General features: G+C 48.8%; 1 protein-coding gene across 7 annotated transcripts in view; it reads left to right on the top strand.

Moving 5' to 3' along the window:
• Nucleotides 1-15: 15 nt before the first annotated feature.
• Cacna1c (calcium voltage-gated channel subunit alpha1 C) overlaps nt 16-12,182 on the top strand; it is a 562,276-nt gene continuing 550,109 nt past the window's right edge. For all 7 annotated transcript variants that reach the window (XM_026788226.1, XM_026788225.1, XM_013352952.2 and 4 more), the window contains exon 1: nt 16-528. In XM_026788226.1, coding sequence (XP_026644027.1) covers nt 480-528 — 49 coding nt within the window. In that variant the 5' untranslated portion in view covers nt 16-479. The remainder of the gene's footprint in view (nt 529-12,182) is intronic.

Here is a 12,182-nt window from a genome sequence, read left to right as displayed (position 1 = left end):
GTCGCCGAAGAACGCGGCTCGGGGCCTCTCGGCGATCGCCCTGGGCGGGCCGGAGACGCCTCGGCCCCCTGGCGGCTCGGGGTCCACCCCGCGTCGCGGGCCCGCAGCTCTCCCTTGCCTCGCCTTTGCGCCTCTTCTTGCTCTGCCTCTCCATTTATTATTATTATTTTTTTTTTCAAATGGTGTAGCCGCCAGAGGTGCGGTGCTAAATTCTTGGAAGGGGCCCGGATGTACTGAGGATGCATTACAATCTCACGAAAGGAGGCGGTAGTGGAAAGCAGCAGTTTTTGGTGTTTGGTGCAATAATGGGGATCAGGTAATCAGCCGAAGGGAGCAAGAAATACTGCGGATCCACGGCTTCCTCGATTTGCGCGAAAGCCGCCGCCGGCCTCGGAGGAGGGATTCATCCAGACCCGCTCGCGGCTGTTGCTGCATTTCTTCCTCTTTGTGGCTTCTCCTTTCCAAGCAGTTTTTGGCCAATGGTCAATGAAAACACGAGGATGTACGTTCCGGAGGAAAACCACCAAGGTAAGCGGGACCCCATCGCCGCACCCGGCTCGCCCGTAGCTGCCCACGGCGGGTCCCCGTGGAGCTGCCCGCGCCGCGTGCGCGAGGGGCGCCAACGCCGCGCGCGGGAGCCCGCGGGAGCCGGCCGAGCCGCCGTGCGAGCCGGAGCGGAAAATTCCCGCCCCTCCCCCTCCGCGGCCGGCCTTCTTCGGAGCATGTGGTTCCCATGAAATCCCGGGCGAGGGGGAAAGTTCCCCAAGTGTCGGCGCTGCCTGCGTTTCTCGCCTTTGCCTCGAAAGCCGGCCGGGCCACGGCCAGCTGGGGAGCGGCGGCTTCGGGGTCCTTCGCTCTGCCGGGGCGCGGCAGGGAACGCGCGGCGCGCGTGCACCCCCGCGGAGACCAGCCCCGCGCCGGTGGCCCCCCAGGCTGCCCGGCGTCCACTCTTCCCGGCGCCACTTCCTCGGGCGGTGCGCTCCAGGTCGCGGGTGGGGGGTGGGGGTGGGGGCTGCAGCTGTGCGTCTCCGCGCGCCTCCTCTCTCCATCTCGGCTCCTGGGCTCCTCAACACCGCCCACCTCTCCACTGCCATTGACCCCGAGCGAGCCCACGCCAGGTGTGTTATTGTTGGCACTCCTGTGTGGACTCGCACCTGAGGATGGAAGCAGCTAGAAGCCCAGAGATGTGTGGGCTTCGCTTTTTCATGTTTTCAGAGAATCAGGAAAGGGTGTGACTAGCTCTGAGGCTCCATACTTAGTGTTCTCTAAGCATCTCCATGCTGGGCATCAAGTGTCTCCAGCTCCCCCTCTGATGATGAAAGGCTTCCAGGTAACTCCCCACTTCCTGGAAACTTTCTCCCTCTCCTTCTCAGTCTCCATCGACAAGTTACTGTTTTGACATTGCTCAGTGATTAAGGTGATGAAGCTGAAGCATGCTGTAGTCTCAGGATGCCCTTTCTACAGGCTCTCTGCCCCCTCCACCGTTCCCTTTCTCTTTTTGCCCTCAGCAGCTACCATTGCTCTTCCACATTGTGCCTTCCCTTGCCAGCTTACTTCGCAGTGACTCTCCAGAGCCCAGCCTTGTAGAAGTAGTATCCAGGCCTGGCATCCAGCCCCTTCCTCCTTTGCCCTATCATCACCATTTGGGGTCAGGGCCATTGCCTTTGCGGATTAGGGCTGTTGGGGAGCTGCTTAGCTGCCTGGTCTTTATCTAGGAGCTGATTTGGATTCCCACTGCCTTTCTGCTTCCCATCTTGGGTGGCGATGGTGGGATTTTGGCCTCCTTAAGAAGAAAGACTTGAAAAAAAAAAAAAAGAAGAAAGACTTGTCAAGGGTCATGGATACTGGTCTTTTATGGCATAAAGGCAATCCCTGACTCTGAGTTACCTACCTTCCTTGTTCACTTTCTTAGCTGATTGGAGTTCTGGATGGATTAGGAGGTGGACAGGATGACACGAAAGAAAGGGTGATATTTTTGAAGAGTGGAGGTGGGCTAGATCGCTCAGGTTCTGGCCATGTCCTCAGTCTAAGCAACTTGATGGAGAACTCAGTAGTGTTACCCTAGCGATTACTACCGAGGGCAAGGCATCTTTGTAAAGCAAGCTATGCCCATAGTTTGCAAGGTCTCCCAGAAGTGTAGAATAAACCCCTTGTTAGCTAACTTCCTTACTCTGCCTTTCTTTTGCCACTTTGCTTCTCAACATCATCCCCAGGCCCCTTGCAGGGAGCAGGTGTTAACTGAAGGAGCAGCCACCCCATAGGTTCTGGAGGAGGATGTAGTAGGAGAAGAGGAGGTGGCAGTGGCCAGCAACTCTACCTTTCTAGCAGGAAGGCAGCAACCACTATAGCAACCTGGATGGTACTCTCTCTCAGAGCTGCAGCGGTTACATAATTCACAGGAGCGCTTTTGCCTCCATCCCTAGATGCGGTTCTTAGGTAAAAGAGCCCCAGGGTCCCTGTCCCCCTCTGCCTCCCACCGTCTTTTCGTTGATTGGCTGGGCTTTTTGGAGGGTTGGGGAAGGTGGTAGAGGTGGGAAGGACAGGCCTGGAGGAGTGTGAATATTTACAAGAAAGAAGCGGCTGACTTAGTAACTCATGGGTGATGAAACATAGTTGGGGGCTAGAGTTTCCGAAGGCAGGGAGAACAGGAGCCAAATGATGACCTCAGAACAGCAGCGGTGACCAATCAGAGCGGAGAAGCAAATAAGTTGCCAGGTGGCTGTTTTCTTCCTCCTGACTGGCTTGTAAGGACTGAATACATCTCCTTCCCACAGCTCCCCAGTGGGCTGCGTGCACCTATGAAGGAAGAGGTTCAGACTGTGGCGGTCAGAGTCGGTACCTCGAAACAACCAGGAGTCAAGGCAGGGAAGGGCTCTGCTCCCAGGCTTCAGACTGGAGGTTATGCACCCAAGCTGTGACTCACTTCTGGTGCCCCAGCAGCTCTGGTCCCATTCCAGCCTACCACTTTTCTGGACTGCTTACCCCGTGTAGGCTCCAGCTAGCAAGTGAATTTCTTAATACTCCACCATTTAACAGGAAAACATCAGAATGTCCCCTATCTGCTGAAGACAAGGCAGAGGAGAGGGGGAAAGCACGCTGTGCTTTTCTTTAAACCACCTAGCCATACAAGAGAGTGGTAATGATTTAAAGTAGAGTAATAATACAGTGATCGCAGTTAACTCTTTTCGCATGGTCCGAGAGCTGCACGTTCTGGGAAGGTTAGAAGAAGACTTGACATCAGTTTCTCTTTCTCTGCGAGTTACATGGGGGACGCTGGAGAAAGGGGGCTTTTTAAATTCCAAACGCTGTTCCTGGGAATGACCCACACAGTGTAAGAGAATCAATAGTTATCTATTTCCGTAGAACACAAAGAATGATGGTGAAGAGATTGCATAGGACTTAGTGCACCTCACCCTGGGTGTTATGCAAAGGAATGTTGACAATACATTCTCTTAAAATGGTTTGTGGGAATCTTTTTACCCATTTAAATCTCTCATTGAGTAGAGGCTCATCCCAGGAGCGCGGATGCCACAAGGTTAACAGTGATTTGTCAACACAGTGGCGAGCCACTAAAACCGCCCCCCCCCCATCTCTTAGAGACTTGGAAAAGATTTAGGATCGTTAAATTGCCTCTTCTACCCCAAAATGCTTTAGGTGGGCTCTTCCGTGAATAGGGCTTACTAAAGGAGCCCAAGGGGACACCAACAGAGGTTTCTGAGGCCTCGCTGATCTTTGGATATACTCCATAGTATAAGTAGGAGTTCATTGCAAGGGCCTGGATGCATAATTGACCCTAATCTTGCAGGAACAGACTCTTCCGGACCAGCCGTAGATCTGACTTCTGCCTCTTCCAGTAGGTGGCGCTACAGGGCTTAAGAGTCAGGCCATGGTCTCCAGGGCCATGGAGATGAGGAAAGATGTTGGGAAGATGGAGAAGCTGTTCCCTCAGGGCCTGGTGCAGAGGACCTTACACCTGTGTCTCCATGGCACTGTTCACTGGAGGCCTTCCAGAATGAAGGAGGCCCCGAGTCCCTCCACGGATCTTCCCCTTTGGATTGCTGGGCTCCATTGCACTTTCTTACCTCAGACTCCTGTTTACCTGGTCTGTAGACTCCCGCAGAGAGAGCCTTGAGGGAACCTTTGGATGGGGCAGCTGAACACATCATGGCCTCGCGCTGATTCCCTTCAGGATTCAAGAGGGATAGGCTAAAAACGAGTGGGCCCAAGGTCCCCAAGCCTGAGGCAACCTGAAGTAGGGGTTGCGGGGATGCTGACCTGTTTTCATCAGTGGTTCCACAGCATTTCCTTAGCTGTGTTAGGGGGGGACAAAGACAGCTGTGGGTTTATTTCCCAGCTGATTTCTGCCTAAGCCATCTCCTGCTGGGTGGCGGCAGGGAGGATTTGGAAACCTGGGTAGAAAGTCCCTGAAGCCCATCTTGATGTTCATTGCTGTTTTCCAACTCTTGCTGTCCCCTCTCTATCTATCTATTCTGCTGCCCCTGGTTTTGGAGTTGTTCTGGAAGATCCTGACTAAGAGGGCCTGAGAGTGACCGCTGGAGCGCTCTTCCTTTTACAGTCATCCTGCCTGCCTGGTGTTCAGGCTCTGGGCGAAAGCAGGGATTACTGGCCAGCAGCCATCCACACCAGCTCTTTCTCGCTGTCTCCCCCCCCCCCAAAAATGAAGATGCATTTACTCTAGTACCCACTAAAGAAAGCCCCTGGCCTGCTGGGGAAACATGGCCTGAAGACATGAGCAACAAGGCTGATTAGCAAAATAATCAGTTTAGTCTGATTTTAGATTCGGTCTTTTCTGTGGCTTAAGTTAATGTGGGGCACTGTGGAGGATAGCATAACCGAATTTTTTGATGAAAAAAAAAAGGCATGGGGAATTGTTTAGCGAAATATCAGGTGCTAAATACTTGGCGACATGCTAAACATCCTGCTAATGAAATGACATTTGGCGTCATGGCCACCAGCAGGAGAATAATTTAGTAAACACTTGTTTACTGGTCCTCAGGGCTGGTAGTGAGTAAGATAAGTAGCGACAGGAGAGTGATAGAGGCTTCAGGGAAAAGGAGAGGTATCCAGTGCCATTGCAAAGCGCTAGGCTGCAGCCAGGCTCTGATAGACGGAGCAGAACAGGGCCAACACAGAGACCTGTGGAGCTGAAGCCTGTGTGTTTGCTGGACAGTTGACGGCAGCTTGCCCATGCCTAGGCTCTGGTGATCGCATGCGGATGCAGGCCAGGAGGCTTCAGCAGACCAGAGCTGCTTCCACAGTTTGGAAACTCACGGAGGTGGTCGTTTGTCATGGCAACAAGTGAAGTGGCGCTGACTCTGTGTTTACCCCGTTTTCTGCTGAATATGGGGGCCCTGGACACATTCCAGGGCTTTGCTTATGTTCTCAGTATGTGTTATGTGGAAGAGAGATCCCAGTGGGGTGATGGGCAAGGGTGGCATCCAGGGTTACCTCACGGAAAAGTTAGTTGTGGAAAGACTGGTACTTTAGAAAGTCGAGGTCCCAGAATATGACAGAAACTGACTGACCAGAGGCCCGGTTGACTGTGCTGTCTGCGGGGAGCTTGGGGAGGTCATAGGGAATGCAGTTGCCACTCGCGGACTCCTCGGACACCATAAGGAGCAAGTCTGGACCTTGGCAGCTGAGAGTCAAGCGAAGGTTGAAAATAGACCCTTTTATCGCCAAGGGAACCAAGGCAATCGTTACGTTGGTTTTCGGCAGAGGATGAAGAAAGCAGGGGTTGATTGGCAAGGACTTCTAAAACCCCACAAAACCTCCTTGTTACATTAACTGGTGGGTGGTCTTATGCTGTTTGTGTGTGTGTGTGTGTGTGTGTGTGTGTGTGTGTGTGTACAGGGAGAGGAGGTAGAATTTCTTTCTAAGAGCATAAATACATGCTCTTAGAAAGGCTTTTCAAACATGGAATAAATACGATGTCTTGCCAGAGTTTACTTTTTAGGCTCAAAGTAAAGGTAAAGGAACCTCAGGAAAAATTCCCATTTACATTTGAGAAAATAGAGGCTCCAGAAGGGCCTTTTGGGCCGGATGTGACTAGAAACTGCCCTAGGCTCTCCCAGGGCGGGTGAAGCCTGCTGTGTAGGGTTTCAGGTTGGGCTTTGTGTAGTGAGCGTCTCTACCTCTCCCTCTTCTTGGGTCTCTTTCCTCCAGTTAGGTACTGACTTAAATTGATGCCTGAGGCATTAGATTTTAGGAACAGAGTTGAGAGGGGTGGGAGGTATCTATCATTGGAAAGGCTTAAAAATAATTCCTTAAACCGCAGAGTGAAAGTCCATATGTGTCCCCAGAAACACAGAATCCAGGATTTTGCACCCCCTTCCTAGTAGATATGTCTCAAGCATTTTGTGTCTGCCGACTCCCCATATGCACCAAGCTACTGGGGTTGGAGAGGCACAGAATCTGGGAAAGCAGCACATTGGAGCCATGTTGACAGCACTTCACAAGTGTTACTGGGGGACTGAGATACTCCAGCGTCTAGAGATGAAAACAAACAAGAATCTGACTTAGACTGACTTATCCCCGAATAACCAAGAAGGAAGTGAAAAGCTAGTTAAGATCGGTCTTGTGTTTTGACATTGAGAGTTCTTGACAGCTGTCAGTCACTGTTGGTCAGTAGCATCCTAGGACTAAGGCTCCATCAGTACCAGTATTCCAACTTTTGAGGGGCAGGACCTGAGGTGGGGGTGGGGTTACCTAATAGGGCCAGCTGCCATGCTGTCACTGACTCACAGATACAGCGCATGATTCCCTGCCTTCAGTTTCAAGTTCAAAGCCCAGTGGGTCAGTCTTGTGATGCATAGGCTATGTAGAGATAAAAGGGGAACAGATGCTACTTGTTGCTCTGTGTTCTTTCCAGCATCCAGTTTCCCAGACCTCTTCACCCCTGCCTTGTGCAGAGGGACAGAAGGTTTGGAAAGAAAAGCTTTGCTTCAAAAGTATACCTAGATTTTGGAAAATGGACCAATTTTTTTTTTAATGGCAAAGGTTCTGGTTGTTTGTAGATAAAGAGAGGCAGTAACGTCGTATGGTGCTTTAAGACACTTATCGAATAGAGAAGGGCTTAAGTGTTCATTTTAAGTCGCAGGATTAGCCTTTTAATTTCCTGAAATAAAAACAATCTCATCATCAGAAAGTATGCTGGGAAACTTTTGCATCCCCTTTGCACCTTGCGCTTCCAGCCTCTGGTCCCAGGAGCTGTAGAGCTGCCCGTGTTTTCATTTTTATGTAAGGGCAGCAGGGCCTGCACTGAAGCCTACCGACCCCTTTGTAGTTTAGAAAGGGTCAGGAGTATTGCCTAATAGTTAATGAACACCCAGCATGATCTAGGTATAATTCTTGGGGTGTCACATGCTTGTGCTTAGTGTCGCTCATCTTTATAATGAGGTGGCTATTCACAGCATTTCCCAGGAAGTTGAAAACTGTGTGCTGGGGTTTTAAAATAGAGCAGATAAAGTTTGTTCTATTACTTTTCTATTGTTAGTCAGCTCTCAGTTGCAAAATATCTGCAGTAACCACCTTCTAAAGAGGGAAGGTTTATTTGCTACATAGTTTCAGAGGTCTAGTTACCTCTGTAGTCTGCTGGCTCAGTTGCTTTGCGGCCTGTGGTGAAACAGGACATGACGGCAGGGAGTGTGTGTTGAGCAAAGCTTCTTGCCTCATGGCCATGGGAAGCCCAGAGAAAAGAAGGGGCTAGTGTTCCAATGTCGCCAGCAAGGACAAGCAAGCTCCAATGACCTACCATCCTCCCACCAGGCCACATCTCTTACAGCCTTGATACCTTCAAGTATAGCTGAAGGCTGATAAGCAAACGTCAACACCAAAACCTTTGGGGACATTTCAGATCAAAACCATAGCACTTCATGCGGGGAGGAACTAGAAGAGAAAACTGCTCCTCCCTTTGGGAAGCCGTCTGTGGCCTCATGGACCTGCCCTCAGATTTGTTTTTGTTTCTGCTGTGATGATGTCATGGATGAAGAACTGAAGGTCGGGCTTCTATAACCGGATGTGGGGCCTTTCTCTGGTCTCTCCTCCCTTAGCCATGTTCTGGCTAATGACTTAGTCCACAGTTTAGTTTGGTTAGGATTAGTTCTAAGCCGTATGGAAGTGTGGCCTTGTTCTAGCCTGTTCTTGGGTAGCTCTTGGTGCCCCTCTGGAGGAATGGGCACCCTCTACTCTCCAGCAGCCTTCTGGTACATTGCTTGTCCTTGCCATGACTTTCAGCATCATGCATTATGTGTCTAAACTTAATTAATTTTGCTTGTTTATTTATTTTGTTATTTAAGACAGGCCGCCCTGGACTTTCTATGTCTAACCTTAAGCTCCATATCCTTCTGCCTGTGTCTTACAAGAGCTAGGGTTAGAAGCTTGTGCCACCAGGCTGTTTGTTTTTGAATAGCATTTTTGTTGAGATATAATTCACATGGTATAACATGTATTCACTGAAACATGGCTTTTAGAGTATTTAATAGAATTTTTAAAACATCTCCACTGTCTAGTTCCAGAACAACTTCATCTATCTGAAAAGGAAGTCAAGTAACCTCTGGTTGACATACTCCATCCCTGCCCCAGCCCTTGGCACCCAAGAATTTACTTTTGTTTCAGTGGCTTCTTCTGCTCTATTGACAGCAACAATAATTCTACAAGTGGAGTTCTCCATGTAGATAATACGCCATAAAAACATAGAAATATTGGAATGTTTGTGATAATCTGTGTGAGTTAAAAGATAAAGTCTGGGTCGTTTTGGACTGAGGTTGACAGACATGATCCCAGCATGGAAAAGGGAAATGGACACAAACTCCCATCCCTAACCCAGAAGCTATTTCAATTTATACCTTCCAGGAAAGGGAAAATTTATTTTTCCCCAATGAAATGTCATTGGGTATGTCAACCACACTCCAGGGCAGTCCCCATGGCCAGGCATAGCTGGCCAGTGCAAAGCAGACATCGTGTGTGCTCGCGCTTTTGTTTTGGGTTGCCTTAAGTGTGTTTTTGGTTTATTTTGAGTGTCTTATTTTTTGGCTGTTGTTTATTTTTTATTTTAATTTTTTGTTTTGAGAGAGAGATGTTTAGAAGGTGGAGAGGTGGGGGAGGATCTGGAAGGAGTTGGGAAAGTGAAAAGAATTTAAGCAAAATATGTTGAATGAAAAAAATTAAATAATAAAAAATTAAAAACTGCAAAGAAAATAAAGTGGGTTTAAATATTTTTGTGTGTGTTCATAATGCTAGGTCTGTGAGACTTACAGATTACCATGCTCTTTTAAAATCTGTAATATAATGTCCGCAAGCCAGTGGCATTGACTTTACTCACAGTGCTTCCAAAACGCCTTCATCAGACAGTATTTCCCTATGCCCCAACTCCTTCCCTTAGTCTGATGACATTTAAGCAACTTGCTCTCTGTATGAATCTGCTTATTCCAGATGCTTCCTGGAAGTGTTGTTTTGTCTGCGGCTGGCTTGCTTAGCAAAGTGTCTTCAAGGTTTAATCATGCTGTTGTAGCATGTACCCGACACCATACTTCCTTGTTGCTGAATACTCCTTCTCGTGTGTATCCCAGTGTCTTTAGCTCCTCATCTGTTGGTTACTTGGATGTTTCCACCTGTGGCTGTTGCTATAAGGCCATGCGGTAGTTTGGGACACAGGCACATATTTGATTTCCTTTGGGCCTGAACCATAAAAATAATTGTACTGGCTATCTCCCTGTGTGGCTTCCCAAGTTTGATTCCCTTTGCATGAGAATATGGCCTTAGGGAATCCCACTGTGTTAGGAGCAAGGGTCCAGTGTGCTACTCGGTGCCCAACACACGTATCTGAGATTCGACACTGAGTATTTGACAGTTAAGCAGCTGCTTTCTGTTGAGGACTGGCTATCCCTGCCCAAATCCCAAACTAATGGAGATCTCACCTCAAGTTCAGCTCTCACTGCCTTGCTCGCTGAGCTCTGTAACGCAACAGGAAATGGGCATTGGCAAGACAAAGCTATTTCATCTGTTTCTGCTCTCTTCCAGTCTCAGTGGATGGTGTGCACCAGTGTTAGCTGAGTGGTGTCATGTGGCCTGGTTCATGAAGGTCGCTGTCTCTGGCCGTAATGGTGCCTTTGGGGAGAATAGCTTCTTAGGGATCTTAAGTGGTGCGTGTCAGCTAAGAATTGGGCAAGGAAGAAGTCAGTAAATAGTCCAGTCTCTCTCTCTCTCTCTCTCTCTCTCTCTCTCTCTCTCTCTCTCTCTCTCTCTCTCTCTCTCTCTCTCTCTCTCTCTTTCTCTCCCTCTTCCTCTCTTGTATGTGTGAGTGTGTATGTTTGTGTAATATATTGGTCAGGAAAGAAGAAACTCAATGGGAGAGAGCCGGGCTGGCACACCAAGGGAAATGGGGGCATGTGCTATGGGTGATGAACAAGTGACCCTGAAAGATTGATTAATTGATTAATCATTAACATGATTAAAAATGACCATTTTACTTGAAAGAAAATTTATTTATTGTTCTTCTGCCTCTGAGTGCTGCACTTGGATGACAAGGAAAGAGGAAAGTACTCATTGATGCCTCGGCTGTGTCCCTGAGAGGACCGGTGTCTGAAGACCTGTCCGTGCATGTGGTTTGACCCCCACACTAGTAGATTTCGTGTTGGGGCTTCTGCCTTCATTTCCCTCCCTGCTCTTGAGTACAGGTGCATCTGGCCCTGTTCAGAGCTGGAATGTGGTCCCAGTGTTACTTGGGTTTATCTAGGTTGATGATCTGGTTGTCCTCTCTAGCTTTAGGGGAAATTCTGGGGATCCAAGTGGATTACAGTGACTCAGAACTCATGTTTGGTCTACATTGGACAGGATCTTACACTCTGGTTTTCAAATATTTAAAAGGCAAAAAATTTGACCTCTGCCCAACTATCTGCAAGACCAGGAGATGAGCCTTTTGAAGCTGAACTGCTTGTGAAATGTTTCTGAGAATGTGGTGTCTCAGACCAGCTGTGATGAAGACAATCCTAAACAATTCTCCAAGCTCCACACAGAATGGGATGGTTAGTCATTCACAAGAAGTCACAGGGCATCAGCTTCTTCCAAGGCAGTTTGTTTACAGGATCTGGGCTTCAGGGTCTGTAGACATCCCTTCTACCAACAGATAAGGGATCTTCCCACATACACAGATACACACACTCTTTGGCTGTTTGGAAACACAGACTAGGCTTAATGCTACAAGAAGGTAAAGGTCTCTTAAAGAGGATCCAATGACATATAATAGCGTGCTTCCTAAGTGCTCATCTTTAGTTCCATGGATTAATGTATTTCCTAGCCCTGATCAGAGAAGCTTCTTTGTATAGGTAGCTGGCAATTAATACAACTGGCCAGCCTGCAGAGAATAAGAGTCTGTGGACTGCTCAGTTCTCAATGATACATCTGTATCCTACCCCTCCCCCCCACAGATCTCAAGGGTCATTGAGGAAGAGGGCTACAAAGATCTTCATAGCCAGAGGTGGTTGACATCTTCAGTGAAACAGTGTTGCCAAGCATAGCAGCACCACCAACATGAGCTCACAGCTGCTGGGACTACATGCACAAGGCCTGGGCATGACCAAGCCGGCCCAAGTCCGAGCATGGCTAGAGGAGGCACTCATGAAGTCCTGCTCTGATGAGGGGAGGGGAGAGTCAGTTTTCTTGAAGGATTTGATCCTGGAGAGGGTGGGTATCTGTGCATCAAAGGAGGGCCCTGTACTCCTGAGCATAGAGCAGCACTAAATAAACTTAATGGATTTAATTTAAAAAAAAGTGTATCTAGTTGGGAATGAAAAGTGGGGGAGGGGGTAGAGGAGCTATTGAAGGGGAGGAAGTGGGGTACTGTAGTTGGGTTTTTTCCTACTCTTTGGGGATCCACCACCCAGCTCCCAGATAAATACACTGAGACTTATTCTTACTCATGAATGCCCAGCTGCCTTTGTTTGGCTTGTTTGTTTCTAGCCAGCTTTCCTAACTTAAATTATCCTGTCTCTCTTTAACTACATTTTACCTCTGGGCTTTTTACCTTTCTTTATTCTATGTATCTTTCTTTCCTTCTTAAACCACAGCTGGCTGGGTGGCTGGGTGGCTGGGTGGCTGGGTGGCTGGGTGGCTGGGTGGCTGGGTGGCTGGGTGGCTGGGTGGCTGGGTGGCTGGGTGGCTGG

This window comes from Microtus ochrogaster, unplaced genomic scaffold (genome assembly GCF_000317375.1).
Source record: "Microtus ochrogaster isolate Prairie Vole_2 unplaced genomic scaffold, MicOch1.0 UNK1, whole genome shotgun sequence".
Lineage (NCBI taxonomy): Eukaryota > Metazoa > Chordata > Mammalia > Rodentia > Cricetidae > Microtus > Microtus ochrogaster.
Note: the sequence above shows the minus strand (reverse complement) of the source record. Positions and strands in the feature narration are given on the sequence as shown.